We start from the raw sequence: 18,788 nt of genomic DNA on the forward strand, positions 1-18,788 counted from the left end.
TCTTAAACAAATAATTCTGCAATATAACCTGGGCTTTAGAAATCCCTACAACTTTGCATTGTCTTAGCGTCTGCTTTGCCAAGAATTCTCTCCTAGCACAAATTCAGGGTTGGTTTGAAGCAAACCTACTTTGTCTCAAGCCTGAGACCCTCTATGCTGTAGCTATTCAAAATGCTTGTGGCTTTACTTACAATAGGCTTCCTTGTCACCTCTGTTAGGCAGGTGGCCCAGGGTCTCACTTTAAAAAACTTGAATGGGAAAAGAGAAGCCTGCCCCCCCCCCTTTTCTGCCAGTGCCGTTGCTGGTCTAATCACTCCCTATAATCAGGGCATTTCCACAGCGGGCACTCTCGCCTCCTGATGGGAATGTCACCACCAGATCTGTGAGCCTGCAGACCATTAGACCCTCCTATCAAAGTAGGAGCTGGGACGGAGGGTAATTAATCATGCTGTATTTGACAGGAGGCCCAGTTCTTATCTGCACCCCTAGAAATGCCCTCGGTCTCTGCTTCCCTCCTCAATAAGTGAGACTGACAGTTAGAGGCCCCTTATCAGATTTCAGCTGCTGAACCGGAGGCGGCCTAACTGGCATGTGTGTACACACACTTTCACAATGACCACCATCCTTTTATATTGGCCAAGACTGCAACCGCATTCACCTTCAAGGAAAAACTGCTATGCTGTCCCAGGACCAAGTGCACTCTGTTGCCAGGAACCCAGACCGGGTGGAACTCTGCTCCTTCTCATACTGAGCTCAAATAAAGTTCAACTGCTACTGGCACAGCTGGGGCCAATCTATTTGTTGTTCCAAACTTGAGCAGATGGTGAATAGCTTTGCAACGGGTGGAGTTTCCACCCCTACAACCTTTGAACTGAAGAGAAATTCCTCTTTGCCAGTCTAAGCGGAGGCAGCAAATAAAAGTTTACTCCAAACACAGAGGATGAAAGGTGTCTGGACAAGATGCACACGACCCAACTTAAGCTTAGCCTTGCTCAGCTGCTTAATATACATGGCAAGGATCTGGGACACCATCGTGGCAAAGAGTTCTACTTTTTTCTATCTAATACTATACAGTCCTCATCATCATATTAAAGTACCCAGGTTTTCAGTGGCTTGCACAGAGCAAGTCATTACTGACTGGTGCAGAAACAGGCAGCCAGATCAGCTTGGACACTGGAGTGCCAAACAAATAAGAAGTACTGATATAAAGGAAAATCATACATAGCAAATAAGAAGTACTGATATAAAGGAAGATCTTTGGAAAGGAATGCCTTGAAACCCTAACATCCAAACTGAGGGACAATGGATGAACTCTTCACAAATTTAAATCCAAATCCCCCGAGCAAGGGAAGAATTGACCTTTCAATCCCTAATCCTATATTCCTGGGAAGGAGACGCGGGACAGAGACTACAAACTAATTATTTCAGAGCAGACTGGTGTCAGATTGCTCGCTCTCTCTCTCTCCATATAACTCATCAATATGGATGCATACTGAAGATGAGGGAAGAGATCCAGCTCCAGACTTCAGACTCTACAGGGACAATCTGCAAAGGGGAAGGGAAGAACACCCCCAGATGATCGGAGGAAAGGGAGGAGTTGCTCATCAAAATGATGCAGTGACTGGAAATTATCGTTTTGCTGTAGCATGCTAGGGAGTCTTCTATTACAGAATTTCTTTTTTTCTTTTGCTATCATGCAAACATTTGTAACAGGTCATTTACTCTGGCTCTATAACAACGAAAAACAGGAGTTGAAGATTTAAATCTATTGATTCCTGATTTCAAAGTTCCATTGCTTTTCTCAGATCCTGAGATATTCCTGGAGAAGCAAAAGAAACCTGCAGACCTGAAAGGGGCATTCTCTGCATGTGTGCATCTCAAACACCACTTGCCTATAAATAAAATAATGCATTGGTAAAATGTTTTACTCAACAGCATGAGTTTGTCGTATTCCTCGCATCTAAACCACACAGCGTCAACAGCAGGAAAACATTAAAACCACACGCTTTGGCTTACAAAGCCCCTTTTATGTATATTTACATCAAAAACAGAATGGTCAAGCCATCTGGGAAAACCAGTCACATAGAAACCTTGAACAAAATTAGTTGTACAATCTGAGGAATTTTATGATTTTTTCCCTCCCCACAAAGGCAGTACTTTCAATGAACAAAACAGCATCCTTCGAAAAGGAGCCTTAACTAATATGCCAGTGAATGCCTCGGAGTCCCAGAGTGTTGTGCTACAATATTCTAGTAACCAGCAGACACTAACTGAATCACATGAAGCAGAGTTTTTTTTAGTCTAATAAGCCAAGGCAAAAGAAAGCAAGCAAAGTAAAAAGCCCTTGCAGAATCCCATCAAGAAGCTCTGTAGAGTTTTGGTACTTGGCTGTAATTTAGTCATTGATTCTGACAGCTCTCAGGGGAAAAAGCAAGTATGTATATATTAGGGTTTAAGTCTTTTATTCTAATGGGCAGCTGATTCCATAAACCAAAAGGCTCACAAGCAGTGCACAGTGCAAGTAGGACAAGATTTTGGTGTTTGGTTTTTGGGTTTGCAGCCAAGTCTATTAAGCAAGATTTTAATAACCAGCAGACACCGTAATTCCCTCCCGTAGAGTCATTTCTCCAGTTATTTCTTGCAAAAATCACCAGCAATAATTTCTAAGAATGGAAAACATTCATTATTCTACAACTCCTCCAGGAAGCTTCAGTGAGACCAAGTGGAAATTCAACTCTACTGGGGGTATCATGAGGAAGACAACCACCATCTATCTAAACCAGTCTGGGGTATAGGGAAAATAGGCACATCCACCAGGCTGTTCTGTGCCACTTACCTCCACTGCATGAGGCTCACTCAATTTAGGGAAGGCACTAAAAGGTTCTGATAAGCAACAATATAGTTCTAGGCCTACGCCAGGTTGAATTTAAATTTGTCAGTTAAAAAAAGCTTTATGAAAGGAGAGCAGGAAGGAATGGATTTGACAGCAGAAGGCAACACTGAAGATGCTGTGAGTTTTATACTAAAGCCCATGTAGAAAATATAGATCAAAGATCCACAGAAATAAGCATGTTCTTTTTGCCAGACAAAAGGACGTGGGACACTGGAATACATTATGTGTTTTCATAGGGAGCACACTATTTAAAGATGCTCTAGTCTGGCCTCTGTAGGATTGCTTTTCCAATTCATTTTAGGTCACATATATGTGGTTCATAAACATCAGGGAGCATTTAAAGCCTACGTATATTTGCCTGAGCCATAAAACTGCTATGCAGTATCACAAAGTCGTTATCCTCTGCTAAAGCCCAGGACCAAACAGCAGGACTTAGCTCTGCCGGCAGAAGCATATACAGAGACCCATGAAATGCCAGTCTCATCCCACCTAGCTGCAGATAAACTTTCACATGCCCTAAAATTAACTCTTTTTGTGGCAGAGGTAGAAATTGTGTCCTTCCCAGAAAGGACAATCTTGCAGCCTGTCCTAGTGGAGGGAGATGGAAGGAAGGTTTAGAAGGGGAAAGTAGTAGTAAAGCACAAGTAGCAACTTCACCTTGAGGCCTAGTCATGGATGGGCTGATTCCCCTAAATCTGTGCAAGAGGGGAAAAAACACAAAAAACAAACCAAAAAAACACTCTCCCAACAAAGGAAGAGTTACAGCTTTCCTCTCATCTCCTTCCACCATCATTATTGCCACTGAGGGGCCATTTTATCACTTGCAGCTGTAGCTGTTCAGTGACAACCTGCTGTGCTCAGAGGCAGATGAAACCTGCACATTTGATCTGCATTAAGCCCATTTCATGGCTCCACATTCTAGGTACATTCCAAGCGGCGGCGGCAGCAGCCATGTCTTTTCATCCTCAGAGATTTTTCAGCATCTCCTGTGAAATCTGCTGTTTAACTTTCACATCGGACCTCCAGGATCAGCATCCGTTATCAATCTGCTCACATCTCCTCACCACTTCCAAACAAGAGCCAGCCTCCCCCAGAGTTGCTGCAGGAGGACAGCACAGTGACCCTCATTACACCAGGGATAATGAAAAACGGAGCTGCCGACACTTCCACTCCAAACTGGGGGGCAAACTAACTAGCTCTTTGCACATACAAGGAAATGTAGCACTTTGCTCTCAGCTGCACCAAAGCTTCAGTTTATCAGTCTTTCTGATGGACTCTTCCAGAAGAGTATACCTGTGTTCAGATGGGAAAGAAACTTAATTTTGTGCATTGGATGGGGCCACAAAAGGATGACTGAACTATGATCTGTGTGTCCGATCTGCTATGTTAATGACTATGTATTTGGACTATGTCAGACCCCAACGTGTGCATACAATGTCTACCTGATATGCAGCTACAATTGTCTTTTACCATTGTCTGCAATAGTGAAGTATCATAGGGAAATGCTATGGTGACTGCTTAGTGGTGGTCCAGCCAAAGAAATGGAAGAGAAACAATTAAGTGCAGCCTCTGAAAAACCAAGCTACAAGTCAGAATGACTACCTGGGATTTAAAAACAAAACAAAGAAAAAAAAAGAGGCAGATCAGAGATACTGAGGAGATGATGTAGTTCCTTGCTCTGGTCTCCCTTATACACTACATTGTTTCCAGGCAAGTTTGAGCAACTGACCTTCACAGAGTCTTTCCAATGACATTTTAGGGGACTGCCACAAAAATAAAGGCTGCTAGATGAATACCACAGCACTCATGGGATGTGCAGCCTAGCTCAGTGATGCTCAACTTTTTCCCCAGCAGGCAGAATAGGCAGTGGCCTATCTGTTTGCAGACTAGATCCTACCAGTGGCTCCAACCTGGGTGCTGTGGGTAACATCCAGCCATGCAGAGGGGGACAGGGGGCAGCCCAGCCACAACCTGGCCCTGTGGGGGAAAGGGGGTGCAGCTTGGCCCTGCAGGGTAAAAGGGGGCATGGCCCAGTCCCAACCCAGCATCTGGGGGTGGGGGAAGCCCCCAGCATCAGGGGGCATGGCCTGGTCCCAACCTGGGTGTGGCTACAAGGGGAAGGAGGTGTGGCCCAGCTCTGATCCAGATGTGGGGGAGTGGGCTTGGCCCAGCTACAACCAACAGTGTGAGGTTTGGGTTTTGCGAACTTGGCAGGGTGAGGGTGATCATATTAATGACCACCGCTCCTCCACTGCCAAGTTTCCCACCCCATGGGGAGCCCCGCAGGCCAGATGTGATGGCTCACACAGCTGGGTTTGCTCATATATTTCCTCTTAAATAGCCTTTTGGAAAACAAGAGTTGCACAAAAACAAAACAGTGGGAATACACAGCTGATTAAAAGCTGTGCACCTACAGCAGCCAGCTGGCAACCAGCTCAGCTTCTGGGCTGGGAGTGTGTTGTTTATAAATAATTAAAAGGCAACTGGAAGGAAACACCAAGGTATTAAGCCTATTTCACTCTCAAGGTACCTGGAGATTTTCATTACTGCCAATCTTACGCTTTTAGGATAATGGTATTTTTCATCCCTTTACCCCAAAATGTGCAGCTCAAAAAAAAAAATCTTAAGTAAACTAATCAGGCCACCTTATGCCTTTGCCTACTGATTTTGACCCAGTGCAACAAGTTCAAGCTCCTAAACTGCTGCACCCTGGTTAAGAACGACTACCTTAGAGCTTCATAATAGAAGCACCCAAAAATACTTGCTGAAATCAAGTGATTCAGTAGTGGTGAGACTCAAATTCCAGTCCCAGAAAGTTAGTTTACCATACCAACTGTTCTTTGGCTTCAGAAGACTGAGACGTCATCCCTTAATTCTAAGGGTTCACCAATAGAGATTTTGGGGCCCGAAACTGATAGCTGATTTTTAAGAAAGCATATCAGCTTATACCAATCCAATTTCCAATACAGATGCGTCCAGCTGGTAAGCCCATTGTGGTGAAAGGGGAGGGGGGAGCAGATCAACACCCCTGAGGTGAGGGAGAGGGGCTGGGGCAGGCACTGCCCAGCTGGGGTGGGGCGGGTGCAGGACAAAGCCGCTGCCCATCTGGGGGGATGCGGGAAAGGGGGCGGGATGCGGCTCCCACAACTGTGTCCTGCTCATCTGGTAGCTCCCGCCACTTGTCTGGGAGGGCACAGGGGGAACATGTACCCCTGGATCTGTGCGGGGTGGGTCGGGCAGACTGCATCTTGAGGCTGGGGACTGGGCTGCGCTCGGGGTGGGTGGCAGTGGTGCTGGGAGGGGGTTACAGGGGGGAGGGGGCTACAGTGAAATTTGGGGTGGCTGCAGCCCTCCCCATAACCCCCCTCCTAGCACCGTTGCTGCTCGCCCCAAGCGCAGCCAGCTCCAGCCCCAATCCGCAGCTGCAGCCTGCCTGGCCCCCCCTGCCCCACCCCGATCCAGGGGCACACATTCCCTCCTCCCGTGCCCTCACGGATGAGCCACAGCTCCGTCTAGCACTCACTCCACCTGGGCTGGGCAGCGCCTACCCTGGCCCTGCTCCCTCCCTCACCATGGGGGGCCTTGACCTGCACCCCACCACGCCCCTTCCACCACAACAGACTTACCAGTTGCATGCAGCTCTCCACGCTGCTGGGCTCTGCTCCTCACTGCCTGCATGCTGGGCTGTGCACACACACAGGCATTTATTGACCAAATTATTGGCCGCTTCGATTTCCAATACAGTCATTTTCCTTATACTAGTGCCGATCCAATAATCAGACCGATGTATCCGTGGCACCTCTACTTAATTCCTTACCAGATCTCGAGGACTAACCATGCTAACGAACCAGTTTTTATAAGAGCCTAGGAAAAGTAAGCTGGCTTTTAGATTATTATACTATTATGAATAGGAGCTAAGGACAAGCTCTTCCTTCCTGTATGGCAAATATTCACTGTACCTGTTCTTGCAGGCCTTGTTGAGATAAGTGGACTGCAGTATGGCTCTTTATTGCATAGCAGTATATCAGAGAATGTTATTTACCTGTTGCAAGATTAGGTCTATAGATCTGCCTAAAACATCCATGGACAAACTTCAGTATGGCATGTCACAGCTCTCTGGCCATAAAATGCTACTTTAGCTATTTTTGTACTGCACAAGGGGCTGTTAGCTAGACTGATACAGGCATTTTTCACCAATATGGAGGAACTACACTTGCATACCAAGATGATAGAGAAGTATCTATACCATATTCTAGCTGAGTGACTCCACGGCTCCCACGTCAGTTTTGCCTCCTGACAAAGTGGTTGAGCACATGACAAACAGTTTCTTCCGCATGGTGTTCCTGGACTGAATTAAGCAAATGGAGATGAAACAGAAAATCCAAGCCTGAAGAATATGTATGACAAGAGGAAAACAATGCTTTTGCACGTTTTCACAGTTCCCTGATGATTGGGTCTAAACACAGATGTAAGCCCCTGACTGAGTATGCAGATCCTGTTTTTGGTTTGTTTGTTTTTTTTGTTTGGTTTTGATTTTTAAGGGTGTTCACACACATTCTCTATTTGAGTTATGAAAATAAAATGCTGGGGGCTTTTGTAGGGGAACATGTCAACAAAGCACTTTATTCCAAGGAAGGGAGAGATTTGCCTAAATGTTTCAGAAATCAGTATGCCAGTTCCCTTCCAAAATAAATCCTGGAGGCCTTTGTTTCTTTAGACAGATGGAGCAGAAAGCAGGGAAATTTCCAATAATCCAATATTCTAAGGTAGAATGGCTCTTCCTTGCCCAGCCCCTTTACTCCCAAGATAATTAACTTAGGTCACAATGCTGTTCTCGTACTCAACCAGCAAGCTGAAGGGGAAGTCTGCTCCTTTTGAGGCCATCCCAGCACAGGGGGAAGCTAGGGCTTGGGCTCCACTGTCCCATTTTAGATGATCCAAACAAAGCAAGTGACTCACTCACCCCTCTTCTGCATAAAGATGAAAAGGTCATCCAGGAACTCCTTCCGCTCAGGGTCACTATCCAGTTCATACAGCTGAGGAATCAAGAAAAATAAAGAGGTAACCCAGGCGAGGGAAGATGGAAGAGATACCACCACCACATATCCTGGACTTCTGCTGGTGACACAATGGTGGGACAGCTTCCAGCTGTACAGCAAGTTAAAAGTCAGAGTTTTTAACTCTTAGAGCTGACAAGGATGAAGTGGTGGCAGACTGAGCCCCCTTTGTCGGATGGGAGATGCTCTGTACCATTCTCCATGAATCTGTTCAGGCATAGTGGAGAAAGGGACTTTGGAAGAAGTAAGAATTCACTTTTTGTTGGAGTGAAGCGTGGCAGCAACCCAGGACTTTTGAGATGGGGGAGAGGAAAGAAAGGGCTCTGAGGATCCCACCTGTGGGCAAAGGGGAGATGGAAATTTTGGAGCCAAACAGAAAACCAGAATGGAAAGAAAGGAATGTAAAATGGAATGTAACACTCCGGCTCAGAAACTTCAACCTCTCCCATCCACATCCCCAAGGCACTAACAAGGTTAACAAGCGGCTTCTTCTGACCTTTCTATTCTTTCCTTGGAGCTTTGCACCTCTATGACAACCTCCTGAAAGGGGAGGGAAAAATAAAGATCTTTTAGATCCTGTTAATAAGGAACGCTCCATGGGAGATACGCCTCTGAAATAAGCTAAAAAGTACTAGCACTTAACTGGACAATCAATAAAGAAACAGTTATGCAGAAATGTTTTGACAGAGTGCCTTAAAGAAACAAGGCTTCTGATCAAATCTTGTTCAACTGCTTATTCAATAATAATAAAAAGAATAAATTCTACTTCTTAGCACTATTCTGATATTTCAGAGAAGACAGAGGCAAGATAATCATACAACTAGATGTTGGAGAGTGAATCCAATTTTCACTTCTGAAAGGCACTGCAAGGGCACAATATAACTTGTGTCGGTCAGTATTGTTAATCGAGACACATATAAAATATCCTAGCGTTTTAAATACATGAGAATTAAAGAAAGTGAGACACACAGAGAAAAGAAATGGAATACATATAACTGGAAATTGGGGTTTTTTCCCCTGCTGGTTATAGCTGCTCTCTGAGGTGACGGTCAATAGGAAAGCAAAGGTTCAGCAAGATAACCATGTGCCTGTCTCTCTCAAAATGGGGAGTTAGCTACTCAAAGCACAACTCTTTCAAAAGAAAATGAGTTTATTGGGTTTATTTCCTGTGTAGGCCACCCCTTCAGACACACTGCACTACTTGGAAGGAAATGCATCACTTGACTTATACAGCAATTAACTATACTCTTTCAAAAAGGGCCAGCTTAGCTTAAAATAAATTCCATTAGTCTGACAACCCAAATCTGCTAATCAGTTTTAAGAAGCTAAACCCTGTCCTTCCACACAAAGATAGTTGCTGATGAAAAAATAGTAACTGTCATAAGTGCAGTAGATATGAAGTTTTATTGCAAGCTGTATTTCAACCATTAAGAGCAATAAAATGGCTGAATGCTACACATCCACAACCACAGGGGGTGGTCACCTTAACATGAAATGAGCAGTTTCAGAGTAGTTGCTTCACACATTCAAACCATAGAGAAACAGGCAGTGATTTGTAATTCCTATCAATGAAGTGAAGGGAAATTATTCCTTCCCTGCCCCCAATTTCCACTGATAATAAACACCAATAATTAGAGAGACTGACCTTGGCAAAGTCACGAGAGATCTCTCTTCCTCGGCCTCCATCAGCTTCTTCGCTCCAACTCAGATTTCCGTTCTGGGGGACAAAAATTAAAGGTGACGGGATCCATAGGAACAATGTTCTTGCTTTATGGGTAGCAAGTCAGATAACAGCGTATGCGTGTACACACACAGAGGCAATACCTGGTATAGAGGAAATGGATGTAGAGGGAACAGGAAAACAATGTAGTCTTTTAAATAACATTTCATGTTAAGGTGGCCATAAAAAAAGTGGGGGCTGTCATTTCAATCTTCCCTAAAACATGTACATTTTTTCAGACACAAGAATTTTTCTGGGTGATGTCTAAAGAAGAATGCACTGCACTTGAAACCCTCTCTAAATCTATCCCAACCATGTAGTTGGTCCAATAAAAGATGCAAGAATCAAGGATTTTTGTGGGTGATATATGTCCTGGACCATTATGGTTACAACATTACTCCAAAACCATATTTTTCAATAAAGTTGAAATTTTCCCTCTTTTCACAACAAGATCATTTCTCTTGAGGGGGGAAAAAATCCCTGGCCAATTTAAATGGCCATGTTCTTCTCAGGGTTAATATCCTTGATCCAATATCTGAAGTAGGGTATCTTTTCAATTGCACTGTTATCTGGTTTAACACCTTCACTGTTAAAGCCAAATGAAGAGAGAATATAAGAATGAAGTTTCCCCGTTATCTGTGGCCAGCCTTAGCCAAGTGAATGTATTCTGTGATCGCTAAAGCCCTGATTGAAAGTAGCAGGTGTCAAGCATTCATTCTAGTGAATCCTGACTGCCAAGAGATCATATCTCAGTCCTTTCCATTAGCAATATGACTCTACTTTCTTCATGCTCAAAAGAGTTCCAGACTGACCTCCAATGTACCCACAAAAGCAACTTTAGGGAGAAATCAAAGGAAAGAAAATGGGCAGAAAATAATGTGACCAAGACTCTTTTCAAACCCACCTCCTGTAACAAGCCTGATGCAAATAAATCCAGGAACTGCTGAACCTGGATTTCTCACATGGACACAGGAAGAACAACCAGTTAAGGTATATACTTCTCAGTAAGCCAGGCACCAGTTGGGCCTACACTGTTCAGTCTAATTACTAGATCTGGAACAGCAGTTGACTATGGCTACGTAGTAGTTTTGGGAACATGAGAGCAAGCCTGTATGTTGCATATCCATCTTTACTTGGTAGGGTTACTCAAGATCATTTACCATGCTGATTACAAATGCACAGCATCTTAAAGCCCACAGAAAAGCATTAGATCTATTTTAATGAGAGCCACTTTAACATCTCAAAATCTTGGGAGTCATCTGGTAGTGACATATACATTGAATTACAAAGATGAATGGCACTCGTCAAAGCCAGGCAAAGCTACATTTCCCCCCTTTATAAACACAGCAGTGGGCTGCCCTAATGCCTGCTGATTTAGTTTGAGCCAGTAATTCCTGCTGGAAAGTCAATTATCCAGTGAGCCCCATCAGCTGAAAGATATTTAATGGGGGATTATTGCCGCTTCTGTTATGTCAGCTGTTTATTACAGCAGGCCAATTCCCAACACTCTGGGAAGCGATCTGAAGACCAGTTTTGTTCGCAGGAGGATTCATCTGGATGTCCTTTGCTAACGGAGATTAAAAACACAGCTTCCTGCTAATGAGGGTAACATCCAGCTGCTCCTGAACCCTGATAAGAAGCCAGTTAACTTGGAGCAACAACAAGCCTGTGTGAATAGTCTGAGTAAAACATGCAAGCCAAGACCTCCAACAGCAACTGGTAATATTGAGTATTCAACCTGATATAAGGAATCAAAACTTGTGGAAGAGGTGAGATCTTTTATTAGGCCAACTAGATATTTGGAAACAAATTATTGCATTTAAATGCAATAATTTGTTTGCAGATATCTAGTTGGCCTAATAAAAGATCTCACCTCTTCCATGAGTTTTGATTCCTTTCGCCAGTCTAGACCAATACATCTACAGCCTGGATACCCAACAACCTGATATAAGGTATCCGGGTTTTACAACTTTAACAATCTTTGCAATCTCCTATGTTTGAAAAAGGGAACCCGTGTCCAAAAACTTGCAAATAAAGAATTTTTTTGCAAATATCTAGTTGGTCTAATACAAGATATCACCTCTGCCATGAGTTTTGATTCCTTTCAACCTCAGAGAACTAAGTGAACCTGATTTTCAAAGCACTGGGGATTCAGGTTCTGAAAATCTTCAAAGGGCTTCTAGATGGGCATGCACCTCCCCCCCAAAATAGAATCAAAGAACCCACATTCATGAGAGGCTTTTTAAATTCTCAATCGTGCTGTGATCTCTCTCATTGTAAATCCAGGAAAGAGAAGGGATGAGAATATGCATGAGCTCCTCCAGGTAGGGAGGAAGTGTGAAAAACAGTTTAACCCACAAACACATTATTTAATTGCTTCATAAGTTAGCCAACAACCCTTCAAAACTAACAGGTCTGTTCTTAGTTGTTACTACAGCAGAAAAACTGCATGGGGGATGAAATGCAGTCTGAGGGATTCATCTTCTGCTTTCTTTTAAAACAAAATAAAAAAATTGGCATTGCACTGCAAATTCTGTCAGATTACCAAATAGAGGATAATATGCAGCAGCATTTACGTTCTACATCCTTTCTGTAGATCTCAAAATACGCTACATAGTGGGGGAAACAGGTTGGACACCTTCAACCACAGAAGTTTTAACTACCGGTTTAAACTGTCCTGTCCTAATTAAGTTTTGACAACTGGCTTTTCCAAAACAGGTTGGCCAGTTAGGAAAGAGTTTATTAATGCCATATAAAGGATATTTTAAAATGTGTATGTATATCTAGGTAGGAGATTTTAAAAAAAGGTCAGAAGGTGATGAAGTTCTGTAAAGATATTAGGCCTGATTTAAAACAAAACAAAACAAAACCATTAATTTAAAGAACAGCCTTTACTTAAATGAATATAGCTAACCTTATTAACTGCTAATTGGTACCATACCCTACAACATTCAAATTAAAGCACCAAAAAGTAAAATACAACTTTTTAAAGGAAAAGTGAATAATGAAGATAAATGTTTTAAAAACTGAAATTTGTTCTTGAAGATAAAAATCCTGCTTGCAATATTTTAAAATAATATTTAACCTATGAAAAGAAAACAAACAAAGACAAAATCACTGCACTTGACACTTCACCCTGTTCTTCAATGGTCTGATTTAGACCTTGACTCTTTTTCACCTACTTTGGCATTTAGTATAGTATTTTATAGCACATGACAAGTTTCCTTGCTTTCGCCACTTCTGACCTGTTTCTCAGGTTATTCTGGCAGAAACCAAAAGGCAAAAAAAATTATTTCTATTAAAAGCAGATGATGCTACCTATGCATGCTTGCAGATGAATCACAAATATAACAGATGTATTGCAGATGATATAGTTAGGCTAGTAAGTGAGCTAGAGTCACGCAGTCATTACATCTAGACTTGATCAGCTATGCGTAGGACTTCAGATCTTCGCTATGAATTACAAGTAGCCATTCATGTTGCACCTGAATTTGACCATGTTGGCCCTGGAGTTGGTCAAGAGCATCTGCTATTGGTTTTAGCTACAGACACAGGTGCTTTGCCTCTGTACAGCTGTAAGCTGTTGATGTTTCTATGTTGTCCTGAATGTCATTCTCATGGTCATCTACCATTTTTATGAAAAACAGTTTTGATTTAAGCCATGCCATGTGGCTGTTCCACCTTGTTTATCCTAGCATAGCAAATCCCTCACAATTCTTAAGGTGGCCTTTGCAGTTAGGTACATAATTTCCCAAAAGATTCATGAAATTTGAGGCACAACATTGTTCTTCTGCAGCTTCTTGGTTTTTGCAGAAATAATCACACATCCAAGGAAATTTAATGCAAATGAAATCCAAACTCAATAAGAGTAAAGTGAACACAGGAAAAAATAACCCAAACTATATATGTATGATGAAGGGCTCTACGTTAACTAGAAAAGGTATGAAGAAAAGCAACAAAGGTGATCTGGAGTATGGAAGGACTTCAGTATGAGAGAATAAATAGGCTGGAATTTTTCAGCTTCAAATGAGATGCTTAAAATGGGACATGATAACGGTCTGCAAAATAGGAAATGGTGCAAAGAAAGTAAATAGGAATATATTATATACCGTCTCTCACAATACTACAACTAGGGAACATAAAATGAAACAATTAGGGAGAAGGTTTAAAGCTAAAAGGAGGATCTTTTCATGAAGTGAGTAATTAACTTGTGGAACTCGTTACCACAAGATGTTGTGGAGGTTGATAGTTTAACCCAGTCAAAAAAGATACTGTTCAAATTCATGGAGGAAAGAGTAGGTATTAGACGTGATAGACAAGGGGGCAGCCTCTGAATCACCTGTGAATGCTAGAAACTGCAATGAGAGAAGAGCAGAAGTTGGAAGACTGAACACGCCCTGTTCACCCTCCCTCAGCATTCGTCCTCTGCCACAGAGACAGGTCTACTTGTGCCATGGCACTGGGCCGAGGACCTGAATTATAAGGTTCCCGGAGTGGCTAGGGGAAGGCCACTAAACGCGCAACTAATTTCTTGGGACACCAAGTGACAGAACAGGAACAGGAATGAAGGTTACAGGCTAATAACTAGGGTGCCGAGGAAGGACACCACGCTGCAGACTCTACCCGGATCCCCCGTTCTTCAAAGGCCTCTAAAGAGCCGCTGGACACTGCATAGTGAAATTCTGCTCAGGGATGTGCACAGATGAGCAAAGGTAGACAACCCCGCACACACTCAAGTCCCCACCCGCCAGCATCTCCTTCCTGGTCTGGTAGGACAGTTTGGCCAAAGCCAGGAGACTGACTAGAACTGGACCTATGGTCTGACCCAACTAACAACACTTCTTATAAACTCATTTTCTAAACTTTATCACCCTCATAGGCACAACTCTTCACATGACATGTATTTTAATTTTGCTTTTTTGAAGGCTGCCATGGCAAAAGTTAAATGGTATTCTGATCTCTTGTAATTACCATTACAGAAGCTCCTGGCATGTTTGAGAAGGTTTGCTTGATGAAAGCCAGTATCAGATGGTTTAAACCAGTTTTGATCACTGTCCTGGTGAAAACTTTGAAAAAGTACTTTTTTTTGCCAACCCTGTGGGAAAGCACAACAGTCCGTATCTACCTAAGGGATCCAGGCAACCAGGCATATGCATATATGAGGCCTGGGGGGCCTGTGTCTTGGGCTGATGCAACCCCCACAGTGCTGCTTATGGAGTGTGTTGGCCCCAGCCACTTATAATCTGGAAAGCCTTGGACTACAGTATGAGCACTTGACAGGCAAGATCTTCCTTGATCATCGGGAATCCTGATTCTCTCTGATAAACCTTCTCCCCACCAATTTTTGGATTAAAAAAAGTAACCCAAAATCCACATTTTTCCATGACCAAAATGAAACACCGCTGATGGATGGATGGATGGATGGATGGATGGATGGATGGATGGATGGATGGATGGATGGAGAGTGGTGTTTTGTTTTAATCATGGAAAAATGTGGATTTTGGGTTACTATTTTTAATCTAAAAATGGGGGGGCGGGGGGGGGTTATCAGAGAAAACCAGGATCCCTGCTGATCATATGCAATTTAAAGGGACTAACTCCCCCTCAACACTTCCAGGTTTCCATACGCTTTGCCCAGATTATCAATCTAGGATCCCATAAAATGACAACTGCAACAGCAGTTTTGTGATGCTGACAACTGGCTCACCGGATAAAAGAGATTTTGACACTTATTCACTTAAGACACTAAGCAGCCACCTGAATTACGATACTAGTGACTTGAGTTCAGCTGAAATGGGTGAAATGTTAAGAAACAGCTACCTAGCTACAGATGAGAAGCTTACAGGCTTACTGAAACAAGTGGCCCTTCATGTGATAAAGACATTTCCCAGGGAGGATTTAGCTCTGATTAAATTCAAATCATCCATTCCTCCACGGAAAGCAAAGATACCCTAAAACTAGAAAGACTCTATCTCCATAAACAGCAGGAAACTGAAAAAAAAAAAATACCCCTTTCACAAGTCATTAGAATGCCTTTTTATAGACAACAGAAGCAGAAGGAAGTAGAAATTGTATCTAAAATTTGTATTTGGGAGAATGCTAAGTGTCCCTCTCCTAATTTTTATACAGGGAATTGGCTTGTGTTCGCTTCCTTGGCTACCACACTTGAGATATGACAAACTGGAATTCATCTGAGATTTCTTACACAGATGATGCAGCATTACAAGGAGTGACTGGTTTCACTTGACACTCTCACATGAGGTATCAGCAGGCAAAACTCAGTTCTGGACACAGGTCTTACCCTAAAGAGAGCTTCCAGCCTCCAGACTCTCTCTCCAGATCCTGACCACCCCACTCCCTTTTCGCCAAACCCCCACCAAAGCCCTGAAGCTAATCAGCTATCCAAGGGTTCCCTGGAACTGCTACTCAGAGACTGTTGGCCTGATGTTAGAAGCAATTAGAGAATAAGCTATTTTAGGATTACTCCGTAACCACCTGGAATATCTTATTAACACGGAGCTCAATGTCCAGAGCAATTTCAGTGTCCTGTCCCATCTACAAAAACAGAATTAACTTTTTCCTCAAGAGGAGAAGCGATAAGAATGGGTCACCAATAGAAGGACAAATCCATTCCAGCCTCTTCAAGTTCACAATTGCCAGATTCTGAAAATCTCCTTTGACTATACTGTTCAGAGCTCATCCATTCTACTTCATGGAAGTTTGCACTTTCCCACCATCCTATATGTTGGGGAAGAGTCAAATTTCCTACAGGACCAACATCCCATGCCTAATACAAGAGAGAAAGAGAGACCAGGATACAAAAGTTCAGCATGGTGAATGCCAGGCCAGAGGTGCACCTCACCCTAAAGTTCTCAAAGTTCCCCAATGCAAATATTTTCAAGGAAGGTGCAGATGAGTTCGTTCCCCTGGTATATTTATTTTTGGTGCATATGCTGGAGGTCATCACTGGTGAAGAAACAAGGGGCATTTATAGACATATGTTTGTCTGCTCCGATGTGCCAGAGATCCGGCATGTCGAAGCAGACTCAATTAATCGAATCTGCTCAACACATGCATTTGTATAAACAATGAAATGCCTGTCAGTGTTGAGAAAGCAGCAGTGGTGAGCTTTTGAACTAAAACACCTTTGGTTGTGTTTTAGTTCACAAGTGCTCCACCTCCATATTCTCAGAGCTGATACGCATTTTGCTGTTTATAAAAATGTATGTGCCACAGTGCCGGGCACCTTTAAAAGTGCACAGTGCTGCAGCGCAAGCATGTGTACAAATGCCCAAGGTCTTTACCACAAACAACTAGGAACTTAGTTTTGACAACTTAATTCAAACCTGATATACCTGCCTGCCAGAAGTACTTCAATTCTGGTATTTCTAGACAGACTTCAAACTAAGCATGGTGATTTCCCAATCACAAATATCCATTAAGGAACTAATCATTGCTGTGGAACAGTCTTTTTCCCCCTATCCCACCAGCTTAACTGCAAATGCACAGCTAATGGGAAATGTACAGGGGGCACAGCAATTTCAGGATTATCAGAGAATCAGAAGAAATTCCTTGTGTGGGTGGAGCTGAACCCTGGGAAGTGAAACAGAAGCTACTATAAAGGGAGCTGTTGTAGCACAAAATGCCGATAAGATCAGTATTGCTGCCCGGAGCTGCAAGTTCTCAAGCTTGGTAAGAACCATGTTATAATTATCACATACATGCCTGCTGTTGCCCGGCAAAACTTTGCACTAGCAGAAATAATTCTACAGAACAAAGCTCCATTGAACCTGTATGGCTTTGAGTATTATTCTTGAACCATATTTTAGCGAGCTCAACATCAAGTTGAGGTAAACAAACAAAAAAATCCAGCTGACTTCTGTATACTCAGAGCATGTCAGGTGCCCCTTTTTCTTAGCCCTCCTTATGAACACTATCAACTGTACATTGCTTTAATCACATAGGTCAGTGCAGCGCAGGAATATACAGAAACAAAAATGTGGAAGACTAGGACTCCCAACTCCTTAAGTGTCCATGAAAAGATTATAACTTGGGCTACCGGATTATAAAATGCAGTGTGGCATGTGGCCACTTTCTTGTAATCGCTCTGAAGGGACAGAAAATGGAAATATAAGAACATGACACACCCAATCTTTTTCTACCCATGATCCTGCTGTCTTAACCAGTTAATTGGCACATGGACAGACAATCCAGAGGCATTTCTAAAGGTTGACTGACTCCCAAGCCAATTCTGGCTTTTATAATCAATCACACACACGTGAGGTTGCAGAGGTTATGAGCAAGCACAGAATCCATGCACTGGAATTCATAATAAAAAATCCCCCAAAACAAAACAAAATATTAAAAACTCTCAGAGGCAGCAGGATAATGAATAAACAAGGCATACTGTCAACTCAGAAGGCATGTAAAGGGAATGATTGTGAGTATCCAACCTGAGACATCTTTAAAGGACGTAACTGTTAAAAAGTGCACCAACCTTGTGAAACTCAAGCCCCTTTAAGGCATTGACTTAAATGCCCATAAGCAAAGGCACTAAATACCACTAGTCGGCTGAGGATCTTGGAGTAATTTATATTCCCTGCAAGAACTAAAGTAGGAATCTTGCTAACCACAATAATAAAAGTGTTCCTCAGTGTGAAAAGGATTCGCTGGGACATCAGTTGGAATATTGGCAGCCAAAGTGATTCGGCAGCAATCCTGTCTCCATACTGCTGCTCTCCCTGGTAACCAGAGAGGCTGCCCAGCTATGTTTAAAATTAGATGAGAACCCACACCCAACCATCTGCTAAAAAGTGTCATTTTCTTCTGCGGAATTAAAATCTCATTTCTCTTTGGATAAAGACGGGCAGTCCACCAGGCCCTTTCTGCCCAAGCCGTGGGAGCTCTCAGCTATCTAAGCAGTGATGGATTTACACAGGATTTGAGCAGCACTAGGAGAGAGGGAGCTGCCCGGTTCCCTCCACCCTCCTTTTGGGACTGCAAGCCCTTGACGAGCCGCTCCACTCCCTCGCTGTTTTGTGCTGACAGGATTCCCACCGCCCTTGTGTCATAAGCTGAGCCAGCTCTTTTGTCCGATGGCTTGTTCTACAATTATTTA

At 43.0% G+C, this 18,788-nt stretch overlaps 1 protein-coding gene across 2 annotated transcripts in view; it reads right to left on the minus strand.

Annotated features, from left to right (window-relative positions):
• The window catches only part of ARID3B (AT-rich interaction domain 3B), a 49,737-nt gene that overhangs the window by 22,017 nt on the left and 8,932 nt on the right, over nucleotides 1–18,788 (minus strand). For both annotated transcript variants that reach the window (XM_019477836.2, XM_019477838.2), the window contains exons 3-4: nucleotides 9,596–9,667; nucleotides 7,857–7,929 (exon numbers count right to left, since the gene is read on the minus strand). In XM_019477836.2, the coding sequence (XP_019333381.1) occupies nucleotides 7,857–7,929; nucleotides 9,596–9,667 (145 nt within the window). The remainder of the gene's footprint in view (nucleotides 1–7,856; nucleotides 7,930–9,595; nucleotides 9,668–18,788) is intronic.

This window comes from Alligator mississippiensis, chromosome 11 (genome assembly GCF_030867095.1).
Source record: "Alligator mississippiensis isolate rAllMis1 chromosome 11, rAllMis1, whole genome shotgun sequence".
NCBI lineage: Eukaryota > Metazoa > Chordata > Crocodylia > Alligatoridae > Alligator > Alligator mississippiensis.